We start from the raw sequence: 25209 nt of genomic DNA on the forward strand, positions 1-25209 counted from the left end.
TTAGCCTAATGTAACATTTACAATTTTCACATATATTCAAAACCTTTCATTCGTTTCATGGAATCCATAAAGAAATAGATGCTGCTGTGTTTTTAACTTTATTCAAGTATAAGTGCGACCACGCAATCTGATTGGCTGGCTGACCGTTTTATCATCACTATACCAATCCGCAGCTACCTGGTAGACAGGTAAAGGCGGAAGGTAATGGGGTGATGGGGGAACTACTTTTTGATGAATGGGATCGTAGATAATGAAACCCATATTTTGAAAGTATGTGTATTTATGTTTAATATGCATGTTCTCATTCTTCCTTGTTTCTTTACTGTAATGTCATGGATATGACAGTCTAAATTCTGTTACTAAATCACAGTAGGCTCGTTTAAGATGAGCGAAATCTGCGTAGAACCGGTCACCGCTGATCACCGTGAAATACATGCCATGCCGGTTAGCAGGGGCAAATCGAGAAAATTATTTATAGGGTGGCAAAGAGTTGGCATGAGGACTATAAGGGGTTCATGGCCTGACATACACATTTGTGACCCTGGATCACAAAACCAGTCACAAGTCGCACGGGTATTGTGGCAATAGCCAACAATACATTGTATGGGTCAAAATGATAGATTTTTTTAAACACGACACTAAAACCATAAAACTTTGTATGCGTTTTGGCCGTTCATTTACACGACAACGGCGTTTTGGAGGCCTAAAAACGCAAACCTTTAAAATCGGGTTTCAAAGTGCAAGTTTTTGAAAATGATACCGTTATCGTCTCCATGTAAAGTACAAAAACTTGAATCTGTGAAAACAGTGACAGCATGGTTATTACGTGTAAAGTATGCATGCTCATTTGGTGCGAGTGCCCTGTAAAAGAATGCATATGAGCGCAGGCACATGGTCTTTCTTTACAAAGTGACATCGCCAACTACTGGCCTTATTTGTCATCTTTACAAAGAAAAAACGTTTCCATTTTTAGTACATCGTTGTTGTGTAAACGTACCCTAATTCAGCTATAGCGTAATCCTGACCTTTTGGCTTGCCATACTTTAATGCTTATTGGTTTAAATAATCGTTATGTAGCCTACTGTATTTTTCTTTTTTTAAATGTTTGATTTTAAAACTGTGATATCATGTTTTCATGTTAAATATGGTAAATATTCCCAAACTCTCTGAAAGTGTGATCTCTCTATGGATTATATATAGAGCCTACTACCAGTCAAAAGTTTAGATTGGTAAGATTTTTTATGTTTTTAAAAGAAGTCTCTTCTGCTCATCAAGGCTGCATTTATTTGATTAAAAATAATAATAATTTAAAAAAAATCAGTAATATGAAATATTATCAATTACTATATGTATATATATATATAGCTAACATGTCTGTATTAAAGTAAACAATTATTGATAAACGTCTTTTGAATGGAATTAAATAACAAGTACTTTGGGTGTCTTGTTCAACATATTTATTTTCATTTAAAGCTATAAAAGCAACAGAACTTAAATTGCATCCAATTTATTAGCAACACAGCGCATGTGTGAATCCCGCGATATTCGCCTTTGATCTCGTAGGTACGGTGGCCGGGAGAGCTCAACGCGCTGCAACTGAAGAAAACACATGCAAACAGAAGAACACCCGCAAATTAAGAAAACATCTTCATCAGTTTCACACATGTGTGCTCCAAATACTCACAACACAACCAAATACAGAAACACACTGCAAAAGTTCACAACACAACCAAATACAGAAACGCGCTGCAAATAACACAGACGGAACATAACATGACAAAATGTAACTGATTTTGTTACATTTGTACAATGTAACTGATGTATAGATTGATATATTTTTCTCTATCTATTTTATTTATTTATTTTAGTTTTCAGCTCATTGTTCTTTTCTCATTTGTATTCTGATGACATTGAACATATTGTTAAAGCAGCACTCAGTAGCTTCGGGACTTCTTCGCTGTATTCTCGCTTTTTGCTCGCAGGTTTCTCTCTAGAGCTCCCCCCACAGCTTCGGAATAGATATTTGACAACACTGTCGTAAAAACTCGTTGGTGATTCTCAGACACCAGAGGCTATAGATCAACGACATCAAAGCAGATGGGACGTTCTTTAAAACGTCTTCTTCATTCGGGTTCGAACAGCGTGAGGGAGCGCAATAATGACAGCATTTTAGCAGATTTCTTTTGGCCGTAAAGCAATTGTTTACATCGCGAGACCTGATATCACGCGAGACTTCCTGACGCAGCGGCCGGCGGCCTGCCGGCTCAAAGTTGCAAGTGCGTATTTTCCGCTCACGGGCACCAGAGGGGTGCGAAACGACCACCATTCAACCCGAAATAAGTAATATAACCATTCCAATGACTCCGAAGCTGTTCAGTTAAGGTAAAAAAAGTTACTTAGTTCACCTTTAATACATTTTGTATATTGTATACAACGTTGTTGTGCTTGGTGTCCGTGCCGTGTCCGACTTTGGTGCCCGTTCCGGAGACTTTGGTGTCCGTGGCGGAGACGGTGGTGTCCGTTCCGGAGACTTTGGTGTCCGTTCCGGAGATGATGGTGTCCGTGCCGGAGACGTGCCAGAGACGTTGGTGTCCGTTCCGGAGACTTTGGTGTCCGTGCCGGAGACGGTGGTGTCCTTGCTGGATACGATGGTGTCTGTTCCGGAGTCGTTGGTGTCCTTTCCGGAGATGTTGGTGGTGGGTGGTGTCCGTGCCGGAGACGGTAGGTGGTGTCTGTGCCGGAGACGTTGGTGTCCGTTCCGGAGACTGTGGTGTCCGTGCCAAAATATTTTTCTTTCATTCTCTCAAGAAGAGAAAACAGCCTGTCCATCCTTTCCCTACTCTCCTGTGCTCTCCTCGCCTCTGCCTCCCTCTCTAGTTGCATGTCTTCTCTGATCAAGTCCAAAAACTCGTCCTCTGTCTCGCAACCTTCGTGCTGGTGCTGGTGCTTCTGCTGGTGCTGGTGGTGGTGCTCCTGCTGGTGCGGGTGCTGGTGCTGCTGTCCCTGGCTCCTCCTCACCGTGGGCACCCACTACTGAACTCGGCCCTGGTGTGTCCTCAGGGATTGAGGCAATGAGGACAGGGGGGTTGGTGCAATGCCTCTGTCCCAACACCTCATCCATGAGGACAAACCAGGGCCAAGTTTCAGCAGTAGGTTTCCCACTCACACCCTCAACTGTCCCAGGACACTTGCAATCCTAAAGGCAGAGCAAATGAACCATGGCTTGTTAACAACAACAGCACAATACATTTCAGCAAAGATGTGTGTATTAATTTTCTTTATATATACACACTACAAAAACATAAAAGTGAAACCCCATTGCCTTAGATATATCTACTGCTTTTCTTATTGTTTTGGGCTTTATTGGGTGAGTGATATTTCTTATAATACACAAGTGAGATAGTCATTAAACTAATAAAGTTATTACCACAAGTTTTGCCTCAAACTACCTGACAAATGAAGCCACGCAATGGTGACGAAGGAGTTAAGATGAAGTTTATAAAAATCTTTAACTCTGGTTTCTAGCAAAGCTAGCCTTACGCAATACGAGAGTACTCTCGAAAGGGAACTGTTAGAGTAGAGTGAAAGAACTGCGATTTCTGGTAATTAGTAGTCAATAAATGCATTTATTTTATATATTTATATAACACACCGACATATGTATATAGCATGAGTATGCAGTTACAGCGATGTTGTTTTTAAAATATCAAATCAGCTATACTTGAGGATTAGTGTTCGATTACCTTTATTTGCCTTAATTTATTTCAGGCTAATGTTAACTTGTATAAAGACGGGTTGCTGTTGCCTTTTTATGTTACCTCATGTTCATCGTGTTTTCACTAATCTCATGGTAACTCAACTGATGTCAACTTTGTGACTTTCAAATAGTACAGGTGGCATCTAGTCATAGTTGGGGGCGTGGCGAGGGTGGAGTCGGCGTGGGGGAAAACCTTTTACAGTCTATGGGGAAAACACTGCGAGCATCGTGTGTATTTGAATGACAAAAATGTGATATTGCGAGTCATTGACGCCTGCCGACCGGCAACGGCACATTGTAAAATTAACTGCAATAGGTTATGATAGCCCTTATTTAATTAAAAACTGGGTCAATGACCCAACCAAATGGCCGGAGGTGTCGTTTCCAGACGTATTTTGTGATCTGGTTGAATCTCCAAGACATCGCGGCAGCTGTAGCGGTAACATTAGCCTATAACTCAATCAACTTATGTTGCAACATACTATAACTCCATAAAACCTTGTCACTTACCAATTGTACGTATGCTTCACTCCAAACTATTAATCCTTTTGTAAAACGTTGATCACTTAAGAAGTTATAAAGTCCTCTAGTAACTCACAGACTGCAGTCTACTCCATAGGTTCACGGCTCGCGTCATGAGCCTTCAGCTGATAACGCTAATGTGAATGAGACATCCCTTATGAAAAACAACTATAGGAATCTTGTAGTATTTTGGGACAAAATAAATATTATAGTAATCCTATAGGAATACTATAGTATTTTGGGACATACTATAGAAGTACTATAGAGGTATTACAGAACATCACATAAGTATACACTACTAGAAATCTTATAGGATTATTATAGTTCTTTTTCGTAAGGGATGTAGACAAAACTAGCCCACCACTGCCTAATACGAGTTTAACACCCACTACTATATCACACAGGGATCTACTCACACAGTAATATTTAAAAATTGTCCTCATTTCCGGTTCTGTGTGTTTATTAGGAAGGATGTAGAACATCAATTCATAATTTGTTTGTTTATTGGCGGTACAGAAAACGACACAGCAACTCTTCGGCATGATTGCCCCGTGTATTTCAATGAGCGCCAAGGCAATGTTTTTCCCCACGGGCTAAATTCACATCACGTGACGGGGCGTTCCCGGGGGCGTTCCCAGACCAACCGTCTGTATCTATGGGTCAATGAACTATTAGCAGCAGTAACATGATGTTAAGTAAATTTAAAATGTAAGCTTATTGTTTACAATTCTTACAATTATATATAGTTATATAATTATTTAATGTATTATAAATATTATATATTTAATGTATAATTCTTACAATACTTTCATAAACAATTCAGGTTTAAAACAACACTGCCGTTCAAAAGTAATGATGCTGAAAATTCAGCTTTAATTGCATCACAGGAATAAATTACATTTTAAAACACATTAAAATATAAGTGTAGTAAGAGTGGCAAGCAATAGAGTCATCTACGGGAGTCATCCTAGTGTTAAACATAAACTTTTTGTGAACAACAATATTGTCTCTAAATGGCCCTTGGAATTTTAGAAAAGGGATAAATTGTGTCTGTCTTCATAAAATGTTATGCTGTTCTGTAGCTGTATGACGACCAATAGTAGCCTACAGATATTTCATCGAGGATCCATATCATTACACGGTATGTCTAATGGGTTAAATATGGTTAAGGGCGGCCTATCTAAATGTAACGTTAACTTTAATATAAATTCACCACAACATATTTCACTCAGTCTCCTGTATATAAAAACCTACGTTGAATATGACTATCCTACAGTAGGTATAGCCTATCATTACTTTGTCCATCTGAAATCACGCAATCCACTGCGAGAAGAGAACTGTACTTGCCTGCACTAGATGTCCTCTCGGCTGACTAGCAGGGCGAGGCATAGATGGGCGAGGCACATCTCAAGTGAGGTTCTCGTAAAATAATGTTGCCAGGGTGTGCGAGAAAAATGCGCTTAGATGGCTTAGAGAAAATTAGGTAGTGTTTATCGCCTGTTTTGCTATTATTTGTGCGGGTTTCTTTAACATTTTAAATGAAGAAACTCAATAGCTTAATTGTGAATCCAAAATCAAGCAAATGTCTGTCTTCGTTCATTCAATCATTAAATCATTGTTTCGCTTCTGTAAAATAGCCTATGCTAGAGTAATCTGGCAACTCCGGAGAAAACACGCCCCAGTGATACAGTATAGCTTCAAGATAAATATATATTTTTTACCTTTATAGATTAGCTGGTTTATCTTGTGAATTACGTCCACTTAAAACCGATAAAAAATTTAAAATGGTTTTACTTTAAAAGTGGGTCAGCAAGTTAAACTGCCTGTCAAGAAGGGTTGGTAACTTAATTCTGTCAAACAAACGCATGCATCTTAGCCTTACGCAAAGTTAGCTTTCGTCAAACATTCAAGTTTTATAACTGTCCCACATGTGTGGGTCGATGAAATTTGTATTGTGTGTTAATATGCGCAAACGATCGCGGTTTAAACTTTTTAAGTACCTTGCTTTCGCTGGATTAATAACACTTTTAGTTATCTTCGCTTTCAACGGCACATTACTTTGGCCATCTCTTCCGAAGAGGACTCCAACACCTAAAAAGCTTCATGATGTGATCTCACTGTCAACGTACAGATTCATTCTGAACCAGCCAGAACTGTGTGAGAAGAATAGTCCTTTCCTGGTTCTTATGATCCCAGTGACTCTCAAAAGCAGAGAGGCTAGGACTGCAATTAGAAGGACATGGGGTCAACATGGCTTGATTCCTGGTGTGGATATTTTGCATTTGTTTGTCATTGGTCAGCCCGCACAAACCGACCCACTACTGCAGGAGCACCTTGAGAGGGAGAGCGAGGAATATGGTGACATCATTCAAATGGACTTTGTGGACAGCTACCATAATCTCACAATCAAGACAATGATGATTATGAACTGGATTTCCACTTACTGCCAGCGTGCCTGGTTTACCATGAAGATTGATTCAGATATCTTTCTCAATGTGCATTACCTGGTGGACTACCTGCATGGTCGGGACGAGTCCTCAAGGAAAGACTACATCACTGGATCGGTCATCTCAGATGCTGTTCCTCACAGGGACAGTAACAACAAATGGTATATCCCAGAGGATCTTTACCCAGAGACCTGGTATCCTCCATACGTGTCTGGAGCAGCATATGTCTTTTCCACTGACCTGGCCAAAAAAATATCATGGGCCTCTAGATTTGTGCTGCCAATTCCACTCGAAGATGTTTATGTGGGGATGTGCCTGCACGTCCTGGGTGTAAAACCAGTTTACGCAACAAGATTTCTGGGACTTAGGAATCTTTTTGAGGTGCGCAGGCTTAGTTATGACAGGTGCACTTTTTCCAAGCGTATTGTAGTGAATGGCTTTAATCCACAGAATCTTCTCCGCATTTGGCATGACTTTCAGAAGTCTCAATATACATGTTGATACAGACTATTTACCTTCATCAAACTGAAATCCTAAAATTGTATTAGAAGTACACTTCATTCCTTAAACAAGCTTCACACATCACAGTGATTCAGCACTTATGCAAGGGAGAACAAAATACAGTTTCAAATGGCTAAGAACACTTACAAAATAATTTTTGGGGGGTTTTATATAAATAAACATTTTTAATATATAAATAAATAATCAATACATATTAGAGGGAAGGTCAATACATAAATTAATAAATAAATAGGACATGTATGTGGAAGTGGTGATGTGAAACACTTTGATTTAGAACACTTCATCCAAATGCTTGCTGTGGCATCATCCTCCAGAAAGCAAAAGAGTAAAAACACTTTGAGAAATGTGTGAAATTGGTCATTCCTGAAGATGGGAGAGTCCTCAAGAAGTGGGGATGCCTGTTGTGCTATTTTCAGGATTTTTCTTCATAGTGTGAAGTAATATCAATAAAAATATATTTGGTCTGGTTTCAAAATGTAAAAGACAGCTGATTGGCTGTTTTATGTGCCCTTTTGTAATTGCTGTCAATTTTAAAATCAGAGCGACCCTTATAGATATATCAGCAATTTATTGTATTAATCGGATTGCAGTTGCATTTATTTAAACTGAGTATATTGTGCTTCTGTCATGAAACATAATTCGCATCAAATGTGATTATAAAAGAGTTACCACCCATGCACTTTAAACAATAAAAATATTTATTATTTTGATCAAATGTGTGATTATTGTCTCTGTTTCCTCTAGGGAAGGTCTAAGCCTACATTTTGAACTGTTTGCAAACCGCATAGATTCTGGTGCGTCATTTACAGACGGGGGCGCTATTTCACTAATAATAGCGAGCGGAGGAACTGTAGTGAATATTTGGGCTAAAATAAAGACATTATTTATTGAAAGGTTGTATGACTAATATTTATATATATTTACAATCCAGATAGTAATTTGCTATATGGCCATGTCGAGTAAATTGACATCTCAGTACACAGAGCTAGAGTTTATTTGTAGGCTATCACGAAGCAGAAATCTGTCGTCACTTTCTTTTGCATTTACCGCCTGTGGTAGGCTACAGTTTGTGCCTGGAAAGCTGTTCAAACATAAACGATTGTTCACTTTACTGATGTGTTTCGAACGAATCAGTGTATAAACGCGACTTGGATCTCCTTCAACAACTTTAGTTTTGTAAAAGAAACTAAGAGTTGGTAAGCTTAATGCTTAAGTTAAAACGGTATCTTAGATTTGTATAGCCTACGCAAATGGTCACTAAATTAATCTGTTTGGTGAAGAGATTCAAAAGATTCGAGTCAATGAACAAAATCACACCACTAGTTCTGAGTAAGCAGCAGCTCACCCTCACTGGTTTTGAAGCAGCATGGATGGACCCACAGGTGGGTGGGGCTGATCGTAACAAATATGACGTCATGGCAACTGGCTCCCACTCAGCCCAGCCCATTAAACGTAGACCGCTTTAAACCCATAGTTTAAACCCTGTTAAGCAGTTGTAAGTCTGAAGGAGGGCTGGTTCGCTGTATCTGAGGATTGTCGGGTTGAGTGACGGTAAATGGACTCATCCAAGAACAGAAGCGCAGTAGAAGCAAGTGATGCTACCGTTTGTCTCCGACTAGAACTTGTTTGGGGGTTGTAGTCGATTTTATTTGATCGCTGAGCAATTAATCAATCAATCAGCAGCGGAGGTGAAAGACGCCGGGGTGCTTTTTGCTGTGAGTAAGAGATTGATTTTTATCGGGTGCTACTGCTAGGATAGGATGTTAAGCAGCACCTTGATGATTTTCCTACTTGGTGTGTGTGTGTGTGTGTGTGTGTGTGTGTGTGTGTGTGTGTGTGTGTGTGTGAGAGAGAGAGAGAGAAGAGAGTGTGAGTGTGAGTAAAATTATAATAAACTAGGCTACAAGTGCACGTTTAAAACATTTCTGCTTGTTAACAACCGCATCTTGGTCCATGCATCCACCCACTCATCCGTCTGTCATTTTCATGTCCTCATTTAAATGTTGACTGATAATATGATGCGACAATTATGTGCACCAAGAACTGGCCTATTTCAGAGCTCTCTCGTTGTGCGATGTGATTTTACTCTTTATCAGAGTTTGTTGGATTTAAATGTCATGTCGGTTCAGTGTGCTGTTTCTATGTCCTTGCTGATTTTGTTACATTTCTATGTTGTGTGTGTATCTGTTCATGGTTGCTTCTATATGTGTCCCTTTTCTTATAGCTTCTGTCTAATAGGCACTTCCCAGTCTGTGTTTTGAGCTCCGGCGGACACCTCTCCACCCACCTCAAGATGCACATGAATAGCTTATTAAACCAGTGCAGTAAGTAACAATACTATAGGAATTAATCATTGTTTTGTAAAAAAAAAAAAAAAAAAAACCTGTACATGAAACCGCTACTTGTCCATGTGTCATGAAGAACAGGTTTTCTACTTTGCTCTGCCTAATGTATTCAATCAACTCCATGATGCCTGGCTCAATAGAGAGGTTTGATAATCCTCACTTGACCTTTCTCATCTCAGTATGGCTGGGAATAAGTTAGTGGATTCACATTGAGAATGTCATGAAGAGAATTTGTCAGAATAGATGGTGGTGGTTGAGGAGATTCCCCCCTTCCATGTAAAAGCGCTTTGAGTAGGCCTACCTAGAAAAGCGTTATATAAATGTAACGAATAAGATGTTCCCAGAGCTTCTAGTGACGTGCTCTACCCCAGAGTTGAAGTCTTTTGACACATGTCTTCATAACTGAGTGTTTCAGACAAGGCAACAGTGCAATAGAGTACCATGGTTATATAGTTATAATCTCTGGCATTGTGTTGTCTCCTCGTGTGTTGTACTCCACTATTTTTATTCTTGAGTTTATATCTTTCGGTCTGTGCCCTACTGTTGACATAGATGATATCCTCCCTGCCCTTTGGTGTGTGAGAGAGGAAAACATGGGTTTCCTCCCTCCATCTCCTTCCAAAAGTGCACTGCCCAGTCCTATCTCTCTCCTATGAAACAGCAAAGGGGCTGATCTAAAAAGTACTCAAAAGTACTTCCTTCTATTTCCACACTGTATACGGTCTTATTTGTCTTTACTAAGTGCAGCATAGATGTATGTAGTTGTTGATGCTTGTCGAGCACAGAATCGTGAAGCACAAACATGTGATGCTGTAAGAGTCAGAAGTCAAAGTCAAGGGTAGACTAACAAAAATAAGCAAACCTCAGAAGATAAATGCTTTGATTAAAGGAAGAATGATGTTTATATTGATCAAACCTTGAGATGTGCTTGGCGACAAGTTGCATTCGTGACATAAGAAGTGTCTTGAGTCCTTCTGATAACATAAGAGTGGTGCTCGCATACAACCGGATATGCAAAGGATGATATGTAGTATCAAGCAACAGCAATTACATACATATTATATATTATCGTTCAAATGTTTGGTGTTAAGTCAAAGTTTATTTATATTTTTTTATTGTTTTGAAAGAAATTTATACTTTTAGTCAGAGAGGACATTAAATTGATTAAAATTGACAGTTAAAGACGGTTACAAAAAAAATCTATTTCATATTATGTGTTCTTTTGAACTTTCTATTCATCAAAGAATCCTGAAAAAGATTTCCCTAAAAAGTTTTCCTTAAAAATATTAAGCAGTTACAAGCAACATTAATGATAAAAAAATAAATATTTCTGGAGCACCAAATCAGAATATGAGAATGATTTCTGAAGGATCATGTGACACTAAGGATGGAGTAGTGGCTGCTGAAAACTCAGCTCTCAAAAAACTCAAGAAATTTGAATTTAAAAATATTTACAAATAAATGGTAATAATAGGCCTATTTCACAATATTACTTGTTTTATTTTTTATTTTTTATTATCAAATAATTGCAGCCCTTGTGAGCATAATAAACTTAAGTATAAAAACATTTAAGAAAATCTTACCAACCCTAAACATTTGAACAATAGTGTATGTATGATATTACAGTAGAATTCAAAATACCTAATATTTAGTTATTTAGGCCTAGTTTTTTAATGGTTTTTACTTTTTAGTGTATGTATTGCAAAAGAGTAAAATCATTTTTCTCTCATCAAAGGGGCAAAAATTCTCTCTCTTTTTTTTTTCATAGTAGCAGAGCCTTTCCATGCTTAAGCTTAGATACTATATATCACTGACATCGTATATAAGTTCAGCAGATATACTGTAAGCTTCACTGGATCAGTTATTTTGTCAATGTTTGCAAATGCAGCCTATTAGGCAGCAAATCATTGTGACAAAGCAGTCTCTGTTCAGAGTCATTATTAGGAAACTAGATTTCTCTTGCTGTTCCTTTGATTGATTTTTTCCCAGACAGGTGGGCTCCAGTCTTAACGAAATCATTACGACTAGTCCTCACACCTAAATTGCTTAAATTGAGTTTGTGCTTGCACAGATGCGAGTTTGATCAATTCAACATGCTGAATTTGGACACGCAGAAACCAGTGCTCCCAAAACTCCAAGAAAATAACAGACAGGCAGAGATGGAAAAGAGAAAAACATCAGTAAGACTTTTGACATTTGTGATGTTTGGTATGCCACTGTGCTGAATGTTGTTTTGTGTAGAGAGAGAGAGAGAGAGAGAGAGAGAGAGAGTGGGAGAGAATGTGAGGGGGAGATCTCTGGAGCGACGCCAAAGCTCTCTCTTCTCCAACAGATTCAGTCTGGAACAGACCTCAGCTTCTGCCCCTGCAGTTCACACCAATCCCAGCAGCCGCATGAGAAAAGGAGGAAGAGGAGGGAGAACTTGTCGTGATGTGGATTAAAAGAATGCAACAAAAACAAATACATGGCATGTTGTGCGTAGACGCTTATTATGGTGCGATTATGGACACTAGTATGAAGCGATTTACTTGGTGTGAATTTCATGACTTGATCACGTGACGTCCTCTCATGTTCTTATCACGGTCTCTCATCTCTGTTCTGGCCTAGGCTTTTCTGAGAATGTTCAGGACTTTCTATCGTCCCCTTTCTCACGTTACTGCTGCTTCTGATCTTTTCTTACTGCATATTCTATCCTCAAAAAATCAGTGATTGATCAGATCAGTGTTGTTATTGTTAACTAAAATGTAAGAATTGTTTTCATTTCATTGAAATATAGCTGAAATAAAATGATGCATAAATCTCAGATAAAACCTAAAATTAGAAACGTTGGCTTGGCAACTAACTGAAATCTAATTGATTACATTACTAAGACTGAAATAAAAAATAAGTTAAGGATTAATATAAAAATGACAAGCACATAACAGACTTACTAAAAATGAAACCCCTTTTTAAAATAAATGTATTATTATAAAAAAAATGATATTAATAAATACTGTAAAGGTATTTAAATAATGATAAAAAAACAAGATATTAAGATCCCTTTTTTAATAATCCAACATCTGACCAATTAAGAAATCGAACTGCATTGCAAAGTGATACTAACATCTAAATTCAGGCTTTTTCAGGCTTTCAAGGTTGAAAACTTGCCGCATACTTCCTGTTCTGGGGTTGATCAGACAAACAACTGTTCACCTGATACCAAGAGCAGATCTGTTTTAATGTTTTATAAGAGATTTATATTATTTTGTAAAAAAAATTAAATTAGATGTACTTAATATTATTTAAAAATGTCTAGTACTTTATAGCTTCTACATAACTAATTTCAGCATATTACTGCAGGCTTGAAGCATTAGTGTTCCTGTAAAAGTCTATGTTGAGGGTCGATTTCCTCTCGTGTGCATGTGAAGGCAGGTTGCGGGCCTCATGATGGCATCCTCTGACGTGCTGTGTAAACTTTGAGTCAATGTCTCCTTTTGACCCGCATATTTCACAAACCCCGAGTCTCTTGTACGAGGGCAGACGTTAGCTGCCACTTAGATAGCGGCCGATTCCTCCCAGAGTAAATGGGAGGTTGTAACCACTTCCTTTAGTGAACTTTATCACTGTAATGTTAACTTGTGGTTTGTCTAAAACTAAATCAGCTTGCATGTGTAAACTCCAGTGGAGATGTCAGCTGTTATAAATAAGTCTGTACTAGGATGATGCTTCAACTTGCACCAAAAACATGCTTTTCACCGGAAGTTATGTTTATTTATTTGATTATTGTCATTATTTTCTGAATGTACCATGTACTCAAACTTCAATTGAGGTCTGATGTCAAAAATAGTGAAGCTTTAGAGGAACCTCCAAAAGTCTGAAGTCACTCTTGGAGTCTTTTATTTATCATTTTGGCATTAAGTATAGAAAATGGTGGATGGAAGAGACGAGTTAGGATTGCACTCTAAGCATTTTGCTTTTTAGTGAGGTTGTAAAACTGAAAGGGCTGTGATTGTGCGTCTGCTGCTGGAAACACAAAGACTGCATGTGTGCGCTGTACCCTTGATGAATACCGCTAGATGATTCCCGCTAAAGTGACAAAGCCCGGCGGGTTGTGTAAGCGTGCCACTCCGTGCTTTCCCCGGCAGCATCATTGGGCTGTGATGACAGTCCCCATTGACTTCAACGCCCCACTTTATTCTCAGTGTCTCCCCCACATGGAAATACTGACGCATTAAGTTGCAAGCACAAGTCTAGACCCCAGATATTATATGAACCAAGAGTGAACTGACACTAACCTAGTGCTGTTGATTGTGTTTTAAGATATTACCGGTGTGTATCAAGTTGGAGAATACTTGTTTTACTAGAGTTATGCTGTGTAATGTTTTATTTATTTATTTTTTAATCGTCATATATCTTTGCTGAATTTGCTCAACCTCACAAGAAAACCACAGTAGTGTGTGACACTAAACCCACACAGGATATTTGCAACATGAAATAGAGTCAGACTTCCAACCTATACAGTATACAATATATAAGTACCATATGCTCTTTAAGGCTGCATTTATTTGTAAAAAATACAATAAAAACAGTGAAATTATGAAAGGGCATTACAAATAATTATTTTCAGTTTTTTCTGCCACTTAGTTTTTGGCAGCCATTGCTCCAGTCTTCAGTGTTGCGTGATCCTTCAGAAATCATTGTAAAATGCTCATTTTGTGCTCAAGAAACTTTTCTTGTTATTATTGCAGTTGTGCAGCTTAATAGTTTAGGAGGAATTGCAAAACAAATTCAGAATTCTTTGGTAAATAGTTCAAAAGAACAGCAATTATCTGTAACATTATAATTGTCTCTACTTTTAAAAGTATACATTTTTTGTAGAAAAATCTCACTGACCTCAAACTTTTGAGCGGTACATTACATTGTTTAAAAGCCTTCTTACCATTTACGATAGGCAGTTAAAGTGAAAATCAAAATTGTCATTTATTCATTTTCAAGATGTTCAAAACCCATGTGACTTTCTTTGTATGCTTTTGCTGTGTGCAGTTAAACTCGACAAAGTGTCAATGGGCTCCAAAAAGGACATAAAACACCATATAAATAAATATATCCCTGTTGTCTGTGGTCACTATTCTTTCACTCTATGAAAAGATCAGACTGTACATTCTTCTAAATATCTCCTTTTTTGGTTTACAAAAGAGTTACAAGAAGATGAGTAAATGATGACAGAATTTTCACTTTTGTGTGAACTAACCTTTTAAATGTATCTCAATGAGTCTCAGCAGTACATTTCTGTAAGTTGTTGTCTCATTTGTGTTTTGATCAAGAACAGTCCATCTTTCACCTGCATGAATCTTTATCTGCATGCTGTCCGTGGCTATTTTAAGACATCGTTCTCCTGTCACTTTTATACCCCGCCAAAGCAGACGAGAGCCTTCCTACTCATTGAGCTAATCCAGTACTCTCGTATGAGCTCCAAACCAAGAGCTTCACTTTCATCCATAAACGCACACTGCTTCCTTTAGAAACCAGCTACTAATTATTTGGCAGTTTAAGCTTTGCACTTGATAAATATTTAAAGAGGCATTTCAGAATTCTTTGATTTAAAAGACGTTTTTCAGTAAATGTTTGACTTTTAACATTGTATTTTAACACTGAATTGCCTTTAAGCCATCCTTGTGGAAAGCTTTGGTGTTTCTCTCAACACTTTGTGTGTGTGTTCGGTTCTCAGCGGAGATCTCCAGGATGTGTGAGGTGGACGTTTCGTCTGAGCCCACCAGCCCGACGCTGTATAGAGAGTCTTCTGATACATACTGCCATGTGGACCGCTGGCAGAAGCTACGCACAGCCGTCCGCAAGCTAGAGTTCTGGGAAAACTTTACGCATGAGCTGATTGGCAGTGGCTTTTTCTCAAAGGTTTACAAGGTAATGCTCAATATATCTTGAATCTGATGACATGAATCTGTCTGTGATTTAATAATATATGTGCGGTAGGTGCTAAGAAATTTTGGCAGACATGAATTATCTGCTTAGTCCTTTAACACATTGACCGTTGAGAATTTTTCGCAACAAAAAAAAAGCTGTGTACAATTTTGACTTCATGCATATTGATTTATTTTGTTACTCAGTTGTATTACATAATAGTTTACAGAATTCTATCATAAATGTTTTATAGTGAAGTCCATCAACAAGAATGAAGAAGAGTGATAAATTCGATCTTAATGGAAATGACTTGTAATCATCCTATTGTACTGCAGAAGGTCTCCCAGTGTGCGGTATATATTTGTGTGTATGTTTTAATGACACTCATACAGTGCTGTATTGTAGTCCTACTAATTAGGACATATTTGTCAGCTAAGCCCAGTTTGAGGTGGCCCTTGTGCCGAGTACACCATACCCATTAATGGGTTCCTGATGAGTCCCTGCTGTGTAAATTACATAAGCGATGATTGCACAGCTCAACTGTCTCAGCAGTTCTGTCCCTTCCTGTATATTAACATGGAAGCTTTTCTCTTTGATCGTACTGTAGAGAGAGATCGGAATGTTTTAATACCTCTTTATGATTCATTCCCTTCCCCTCTTTTCTGTTTTTCATTTTATTGTCACTTTTCTTTATTTTCAGGTCATCCACAACAGCACACGGAAGGTGATGGTAGTAAAGATCTATAAGAATGATGTTGATCAGGACAGCATTGTAAGAGAAATCAGCCTTCTGCAGAAACTCTCACACCCCAACATAGTGAGGTATCCCTGAATTAATAACTTGCCATATACTGCACTCATTTTATTGATTTATTAATGATATGATATCATTATAATTTTTTGCTTCATCAGAATGGGATGACAGTTGGTGGCTTTTGTCGCATTAGCTATATGAACACACAAAAAAACCAAGGACGTGATTCGGATATGTTAAAGGGTCAAAAAAAAGTCACACTTGGCTCCTTCGCGGTCAAAAATAGACTGGCATAGGAAATTAATGGGAAATACAAAAATAAAATAAAAACTCTATGAAGATAATCCTTTGGTGGTACAACTACAAATAAGCCACTGTGCAGAAAAAAAGTGCACAGCAATGAAGGGGTGACGCACTATAGACACATCCCCCCTCACCCCACACATATTTATGCACTAGCGCGACTATAACACAGAGCTTTTAAAGTTTTTGCAAATGTGTGAAAAAAATCAGTTGTCACAATGCAGTAAAAAAAAAGAACCGCAAGGAAGAAGTTACAGAAGAGTACAAAAGACACACACACCCACCCCCACACACACACAAACTAACTTGCATACTAACAGAGACACACACAAGACACAACACACTATTATACACACTTAAATGAACTGGTGTGGCTGTAACAATATGGTAAAATTGAGCCAGAAGACTCAAATAAGAGGTTGAAATCAGATCAGACCTAGATTGATTTAAGCTATGATACCTGTTACAAAATGTCCTCCTCTGTGTTCAGGTTTGACTGTAGTAAAATTAATGCAAAAAATTACACTTCAAATCACATAATAAAAATGTATCTAAACCTTGACAAAAAGAATGTCTAAGTATAAATCCGAATCCACAACTTAATAAAAATAAGTATTTATTTCTAAAAACCAAAAAGAAGTTACATTTTCAAAGCTTCGGTCTTCTTTTGACCGCGAAGAAGCCAAGTGTGACCCCTAAACAAAGAGGGCCAGAGGGTTAAATAATATTTATAGCATAAAACTATTGTCTACAGAAAGGATTTTAATTTTAAGTTTTACCCCTGACAGGTCTGTTGATATTTGGTTACCGGCATATTATTTTTGCTTTCCGTTCTAACCCACTTTAGTTTAGTTTAGACCCACTGGACCTATTTGTATTATGTTATCTTAAAACCTTTTAATCTATTCAAAAGTATTTTGCTTTAAGGCTTGCAATTAATTAATGAATTTGACTTAAGAATTGTCTGATGTTTAAAATGCATCACCGGATGCACCTCATGAAGCTGGTTAATGTGTGTGCTGTAATCTAGACAAATGAGGGCTACTTTGAAGAAGCTAAAATAGCAGAGATTTTTATTTTTTTTGGCCATATCCATACTTCCATTTGTGGTTTCAGGTTTTTTTTTTTTTATATACTGTATATATTTTTTTATTATTCTGAAACTGTTGAAAACTGTAATCTTGAAGTTTGAGTAGGTGTTTCCAAAACTTTAACTGGTAATGTATTTATACATATATGACCTTGTCATTAAAATGCAAGATACTATACAAGATTTTGAAGAATTCTGACAAGCCTGTTAAAGGTTAGATGTCACACCAAGCCCTGTCCAGCACAGCACTGTTATACTGCTATTAATCCTGCACTGTGACGTGTGTTTGTCTAAGAAATCTCAGAATGGCTTTTTTCCCCCATTGCGTAATGGAAGGACAGAGCCATATTCAAAACTGTCTGGAAAGTTGAGATAAATTAACACTGCACAGTTACTGCCAGCTGTCATCACCATATTACAGATGATAGTTATGTTGACCCATGAACAGAACCACTGAACCAAATGAGGTCACCATGACTGTGAAATATTACATTTACCCATGTTCATTGCTTCACTGATTCATGGTTCTTTAATATATTAGTGATGACAAATGAAAGCTTGAACATCACTTTTTTACTCAAAGTAACTTTCCATTTCTATACAATTGTGCATTTGACAAATGATTTGGACTGTCTTTTAACTTACTCAACATTGCAATTTTAGGGAACATGTCATGCTGATGGTTCGTAACCTCTCTTTCATCTCTTTTTTTCAGGTATCTAGGTATTTGTGTCAAAGAGGACAAGCTGTACCCAATTCTGGAGGTGAGATTTCCAGCTTAGCCTCAAAATGAAAGAGTTTGTTTTGCAGTTGGAGTTTATTTTATGCATTTTATTGTGCTTAGAAATGTCCCAAAGATATGATGCTTCGTAATTGCACATGTGATTTGCAGATGTTTATCTGGGCTCAACAATATGTTTTTATCTGCCTTTTTTTTCTTTTCTTTTTTTTTACGTTTTGCTATTTACTACCAATAATTAATCACATATTAGATAGACAATTAAATGTTAGATATTGAAAAATTATTAATATAATGCATTACTATAATGCAACATTTAATTATTAAATATTAGATCAGCTTTCATTATATGTGAAATCAAACAGTTACGTTTAACAGATGAAACAAATCTAAAGAGTATTATAAAAATATTTTTTTTATATATGAACTTTACCTTTTGTTTTTATCATTTTGTTTTATTTTATTGTTGTATTACATTACATTACATTACACTGGCCCTAGTGACTTCCTTGTTGTTGAGACCTGCACATAACTATAAGAATAAAAGTGAGTGTTTGTTTGTTTCTTTCCCTCACTGACTGTGTTTCTCTTGACAGTATGTCAGTGGAGGATGTTTAGAGGAGCTGTTGGCCAGGAAAGACGTGTCTCTGTGCTGGAGAGAGAAAGTTGACCTGGCCTCTGACATCACCAGAGGGATGATTTACCTCCACTACAAGAACATCTATCACAGAGATCTGAACTCGAAGGTACAGCAGGACTCTTAATCGCACTCATCTTTAGTGACGAACAGACTGTACATGAGAATGGAAAGCATAGATAATATAACCGAACAGCAATCATCAGATCTCAGAGAATGGTTGTCTAGTCTTTACATGGAATTTTCCCCTGAGAAATACAGCAGACATAGATGTTTGCGTCAGTGTCATTGGTTGCCAGGATTCACAGAAGTGCTCACCAAACCTGGGGTGAAGGGCGAGGCAACAAGGCCAGTCCATTGTGATGGTAATAAACTCTCCCACTCAGTCTTTCTCTGTCACATACACACTCTCTCCCCCTTCCCATCTCATTTGAAAATGCACAAACAGTGTATAGGCCCGCAGATCCCCCCTTTTTTTTTTCACTCTCGTCTCTGTTCCACTGCCTATTTGTTAGGCATTCAGATATGAACAATGAGCAAACAAAAATGCCAGCCACACGATTTACACAACCGTGACATCTAGCACGTCGGTTAAAGGGATCATCGATTGGTTTCCACTGCTCTGTAGTTGGCATTTGACATATCATTTGTGGTAAGATGTGGACTGTGGGAAGATGTCAGAAAATAGAACCTATTAAAGTTGACTGCTTCCCTAAAGCTGGTGTTTTTAAGAGCTTGTGGAACATTACTTTAGAGGAGGTGAAAGGGTTCATCAAGCTGAATGGCACAAAGTGTTTCAGAACTACAGGATTTTAATACGAGATCAAACATTTGCAAAGAGATTCATATGCATATTTGTTAGTTAAACAAATACATGTAAGATACTAAAACATTTAATATACTGTATGTCTGTGCACAGTGCTTAACAAATGTATTATTATAAAATGTGTATATATATACTGTATATGTATATGTACTTTTTTACTGTTTGTTTTTTATTAGATTTTATTTTTTTTTCATTTTGAGTCAAACGATCTCAGTACTTTTTTTTTTTTCTTTTTTTTTAACCCACCCATTAGCTGCACAACCAAAGGGTGTTGCAACACTTGGCATATGCATTAGCTACTGTTCTAAATTTGGAGGCTTCTAGGCTCAGGGCTGTGCTTGGAGTTTTCTTAGTCCTATAATCATAGGTCAGTTTTTGGGATAGAAGCTTAGCTGAGGTTTCTAATTCAATCCAGATGCAGATCTTGCTGTTTTATCCATCAGCACTTTCTGCTCCAAGATTCCCACTGGTCTTATGTAACGTCTCGGTTGTACCTGGAGTCCCCTTACTCTGGTCAGCTTCAGTGTCTCCTCATTTGCCTTTCCTCTAAAATAACAGCCCATTTTTATTATACCCACAATAATTTAGTTTTAAACTGATATTCAGGCTAAATGGTATGCTCGTAGCCATGACACATCATCGCTAGAGACCATTCAAACTGAAAGCGAGGTATAACATTGCATATTGGTTCCCCAGGGGTGTTAGAGAGATAGAGGAGAGGAGTTGTAGGTGGTCCAGGCCCTTTGGCGAGGTACAGGGTCAGCTGAATAATTCATTAAACAGAGACGGTGATGATGAGGAACGTCTTTCATTTGAGCCTGGGAGTTTTGCTTCTGCCGCTAGGCACATTGTCTCCAAAGGCACATTACATGCTACAGATACTAAAGAACAAAATGGCTGTCATGTATCCTATTTATGTTTTTATGCATAATTTATCTTGTAAATATAAAAAGCTCTGCAAGTGAGCGCCGTCTTGTGGTGCCATCTCAAATAGGCACAAAATCTCTTTCTCAGACCTTTTTCTGGTCTGGTCTGGAATGATCTGCCCAACTCAACCAGACCTGCTGAGTCTGTGACCATTTTCAAGAAACGGCTGAAGACACATCTTTTTCGGCAACACTTGATCCATTAATACTAACACTTTATCTTCTATTCTATATCTATTATAAAAAAAAATAAATAAAAAAAAGTACAAGTTAGATTAAACTGGGAAGGGTCATAGCACTTGCATATTGTTGTCCTATTGTTAGTTTAACTGCTTCTATTGTTCTCATTTGTAAGTGGCTTTGGATGAAAGCATCTGCTAAATGAATAAATGTAAATGCGTTTGATCTGTATTGCATTTAGATGCCATTTACCTTATGTATTTACATAGTTTACGTTGAAACTAAAAGTCCACAGAAAAGTCAGTCTGCACAGGTTCAAACTTTTAGTTTGTGTTTATTTAGAATCTGTATTTTAAATGTCTGCCATATTAAAATAACACATTTATATGCATTTAGATTTTGGAAATGCTGTGTAAGAGTTTTTGGAGAAGATTGAGAATGAGTCATGAAACGTTATGCTAGTTTTTGCTGCCCCCTTTTGGCAGTGAAGAAAAACACACACTTAAAATTATTCTGTAACCCAAGATGCTTGTTTAAAAATGTTAACATTTTGTTTTTCCTTGCTATAGCTGGTATATTATTTTAAATAATTTAATGACACATATGACTTCATTATTTAAAAGGAAATTTAATATTAATTCATAACATGCAATTATTTATTAGAAAATATAATGCCATATGCTCTATTGTTTTAAAGATTGAGGTCTTTAAAGAAATGAATACTTTTATTCAGCAAGGAAGCATTCAATTGACTAGTATATTTATAATGTTATAAGATTTCTATTTCAAATAAATGCTGTTCTTTTGAACTTTGTCCTGAAACAAAATATGTAAAAAAATATATAATAATAATAATAATAAATAATGTGAAGCAGCACAACTATTTCCAACATTGATAATAATAAGAAATGTTTCTTGAGCACCAAATCAACATATTAGAATGATTTCTGAAGGATCATGTGACACTGAAGACTGGAGTAATGATGCTGAAAATTCAGCTTTGCCACCAGAGGAATATATTACATTTTAAAATGTTAAAATAGTAAACCTATTTTTAATTTTATTAATTGAAAAGTTATTTTAAATTGTAATAATATTTGACAATATTACTGTTTTTACTGTATTATACTTTTACTGTATTAAATCTGAACAAATGCTACTTTCCAATCCTAAAAGTGAAAATAAATGAATAGTAATAGACTAAGTAGAGACAGAAAACTGAAAAATACTAAGTGTGTATGTTTGTGTCTCCCAAAAGAATTGTCTAATAAGGGTGACCACGAGGGGCAGAGAAGCGCTGGTGACTGATTTTGGTCTGGCTCGAGAGGTGGTAGATCTTCCTGCAAAGGACAGGAAGCTTTCACTTGTGGGCTCCGCCTTCTGGATGGCCCCTGAGATGCTGCGTGGGGAGCCCTACGACCGCAAGGTGATGACTCAAAAATGCCCGAACAAGATGTGAAATTGTGCACCTGTGTACACAGTGTTCTAAAGCATTGGTTATTCTCGTTTGATGATTTTGCTTTATGTAATGTTAGGTGGATGTGTTCTCTTTTGGAATTGTTCTGTGTGAAATTCTGGCTAGGATCCCAGCAGACCCAGAAATCCTTCCAAGAACACGGGTGAATATAAATAGCATTATTGACACGATTGAATCCCACATCCAGTATCAGAAGCACATACTTTTTTTTTCATAAAATCTACCGTTCCTGTATGCATTTATGATTTTGTGTGCGTGTGTGTTGCAGGATTACGGCCTGGATGTGTCAGCATTCAGGAAAATGGTCAGTGAGTGTCCTCAGCATCTTTTGGAGCTGGCAGCCAGCTGCTGTCTGGTGAGTGACCTTTTGTGTATATAAAAATGGACACTCATTTCCTCTATCAGTTATGCTTAAAAGCGAACAAACCCTGTTCCCTGGAAAAGGATGTTATGCGTTACCATCTGAAAGTCTGTTCTGTCTCATGCAGATAGAGGCTTTCCGGAGACCTTCTTTCACAGAGCTTCAAGACGAGTTGGGTGAAATTGCTGAGACTTTGGAGACTGCTGGCACTGATCTCACCACAGGCTGATCTGCGGCCCAGCCTCGGGTATCCCATCAGCCCTGCAAATGGACTTAGACTTAAGCACAATGACAAATGCAGCAGAACTGCAGATTTCTCTCTGGGCTGTTCGCATTGAAAGAGCAAAAGGTCACTATTTATTATGAACGTTCTGCAAGTAACAGATGGCCTACACTTTAGCACAGCTGTCCATGGTATACTATTACTATATATTGCACAGTGTATATATACTAAAATAAATGTTGTATCAGGTTCCAGCTAAAGTCTTTAGCTGTTTGCGGTGTCATTTACAAAGCTACAGATTTTCAAACAAATTGCTATATCTGTTTTGCATATCTGTTAGATTTAAAAACAACCCTAAATTAGGTTCCGAGGCTTATGATAATCAATAATAAAAGGCCTAATTTGAGGGTCACAAGTTTTAAATAACCAAATAATATTTTCATAGGTTTTAATAAATCTATACATGATCAGTATAAATTAATTTGTACACGAGAAAGTAATTTTATAAGTATTTTGGTACCAGTTGCTTGAAAAGGAAAAAAGTGCGTTTGTATTGCTGACTTATATAAGTGATATATTTGAAAATTTAAGTGTGTACCTTTCTTTATTTGTGAGCAATTTGTACAGAATCAAGCACTCATCACTTGTGGGTTTGCCTCCACTGTGAGCTGAGCTACTGATCTTTGGAAAATCTCCAGAACTCACCAGCCACCACAGGATGAGGCCCATTTCCTGCCTTAAAGGGCTTCAGTGTTGCTGTTCTCTATTGTAGTGCTCTCATTTGGGCTGAGTGTTTGAGGAACCTTATCTTTTTTTTTCCTTTGCAACACCCAAACAAAGCTTTTAGTGTTCATTCTTGTTTGCCATGTGTTGTGAATTTAAGTACCCGTACCAGAAGTGTGAGATGGTACTAAGCCAACTCCAATTGACAGTGACATCAAACACTTGACATTTCTCTTAAAACGAGTCTTGACATAATATGGTCATACGGGCTGTAACTAAATGAATGTGTGATTTGTGCACAAATCAGAAAAAAAAGAACACTCACATTTTGAGATCAATATACCTTACCAACTTGGCAATGTTGGATTGTTTTCGTATATTTTTATTTTTTTTTTTTTTTTTTTTTTTTTTTGGTATTTGAATTTTTAATATTGGTAACGCTTTACAATAAGGTCTCATTTGTTAACATTAGTTATTAACTAACTTGAACTAACAATGAGCAATGCATTTGTTACAGTAGCCTATTCATTTTTGTTAGTTATTTTAAAAAAATCCAGCTGTTCATTGTTCATGTTAGTTCGCAGTGTATTAATAAATGTTAATAAATACAACTTTTGATTTTAATAATGTAGAAGTACATTTTGAAATCAGCATTACTTTTACAGCATTTATTAATCTAACATAGTTATTGTTCATTGTTAGTTAACTAATGAAAGCCTATTGTAAAGTGTTACCTTAATATTTACATTCTGCTCAGCTGTTGTTTCAGTTTTTACTCATTATGCTTTAGATGCCTGTGATTTGCTTCTTGAACATTGTTCAATGAACTTTAACAAGATCTACATTCTGTGCCTCATAGAGGAAACTTGACGACTTGAGAATCTTGTGCAATGTCATGCTAAACTCATATCTCTGGTGTCTATAGTCTGAATCTTTCTGCAGTTTGTATCGTTTTTGTAATGAAGTAGCCTACAAAGAGGAAATGAAGCATATGTGAATGGTGTGTATTTTTCAAATAAAGCCATTGAAAATCTACTGGCCTTGTCTTATGATAAATTTAGTCAAGTTCTTTACACAGCAAATGCAAAAACAAGTTAGCATCAGAATTTCATAAGAGCTAATGAAAAGACAGTAACTTATAAGTTGGACTGACACTCTCTGCCTGATTGAAGTCCACGTATGATAAGAAACATTTGTGTGAGTATTACTATCGGACAAAATACACTTTGCTTTCGTGTCTGGTTCCCTGGCAACTTTGTCAACTGTGTGGTCTTAAGATACCTTGATGCTAATCGGGCTTCTTTGTGGCGCCGCTGCTATCAAACAACTCGATGCAAATTATTTGAATAATAATGAATGGCAATCAGCGTATTAAGGGATTAATCTCTTTTATGTGATGCTGGGCTATTGAATTAATAATGCAGGTGACAGGATTAAGACCGCCATGGATTACATTCAATTAAACAGACCTGAGAGTTT

The 25209-nt window shown here is 37.2% G+C and overlaps 2 protein-coding genes and 1 long non-coding RNA gene across 4 annotated transcripts; 2 read left to right on the forward strand and 1 right to left on the reverse strand.

Moving 5' to 3' along the window:
* Window positions 1-1442: 1442 nt before the first annotated feature.
* Window positions 1443-5611, reverse strand: LOC309498709. Its single transcript, XR_014206018.1, has 2 exons — window positions 4268-5611; window positions 1443-3196 (listed from the first exon to the last, which is right to left on the reverse strand). It is a non-coding gene; the product is annotated as an uncharacterized lncRNA (long non-coding RNA).
* Window positions 5612-5673: 62 nt separating this feature from the next.
* b3galt8 (beta-1,3-galactosyltransferase 8) lies at window positions 5674-7972 on the forward strand. Its single transcript, XM_082169581.1, has one exon. It carries the CDS (start codon window positions 6208-6210, stop codon window positions 7225-7227), a length of 1020 nt encoding a protein of 339 aa, XP_082025707.1. The 5' UTR covers window positions 5674-6207; the 3' UTR covers window positions 7228-7972.
* Window positions 7973-8709: 737 nt separating this feature from the next.
* On the forward strand, window positions 8710-24765 carry LOC309498159 (dual specificity testis-specific protein kinase 2). 2 transcript variants are annotated; one of them, XM_082168700.1, is made up of 10 exons: window positions 8710-8963; window positions 9473-9572; window positions 15301-15494; window positions 16192-16313; window positions 18354-18402; window positions 18974-19123; window positions 22205-22372; window positions 22482-22565; window positions 22692-22778; window positions 22912-24765. In XM_082168700.1, exons 2-10 carry the CDS (start codon window positions 9542-9544, stop codon window positions 23011-23013), a joined length of 987 nt encoding a protein of 328 aa, XP_082024826.1. In that variant the 5' UTR covers window positions 8710-8963; window positions 9473-9541; the 3' UTR covers window positions 23014-24765. The 2 variants fall into 2 exon arrangements, with proteins under 2 accessions (XP_082024826.1, XP_082024827.1); XM_082168701.1 differs by lacking the exon at window positions 9473-9572.
* Window positions 24766-25209: the final 444 nt, after the last annotated feature.

This window comes from Leuciscus leuciscus, assembly GCF_965113295.1.
Source record: "Leuciscus leuciscus genome assembly, chromosome: 5".
Classification (NCBI taxonomy): Eukaryota; Metazoa; Chordata; class Actinopteri; order Cypriniformes; family Leuciscidae; genus Leuciscus; species Leuciscus leuciscus.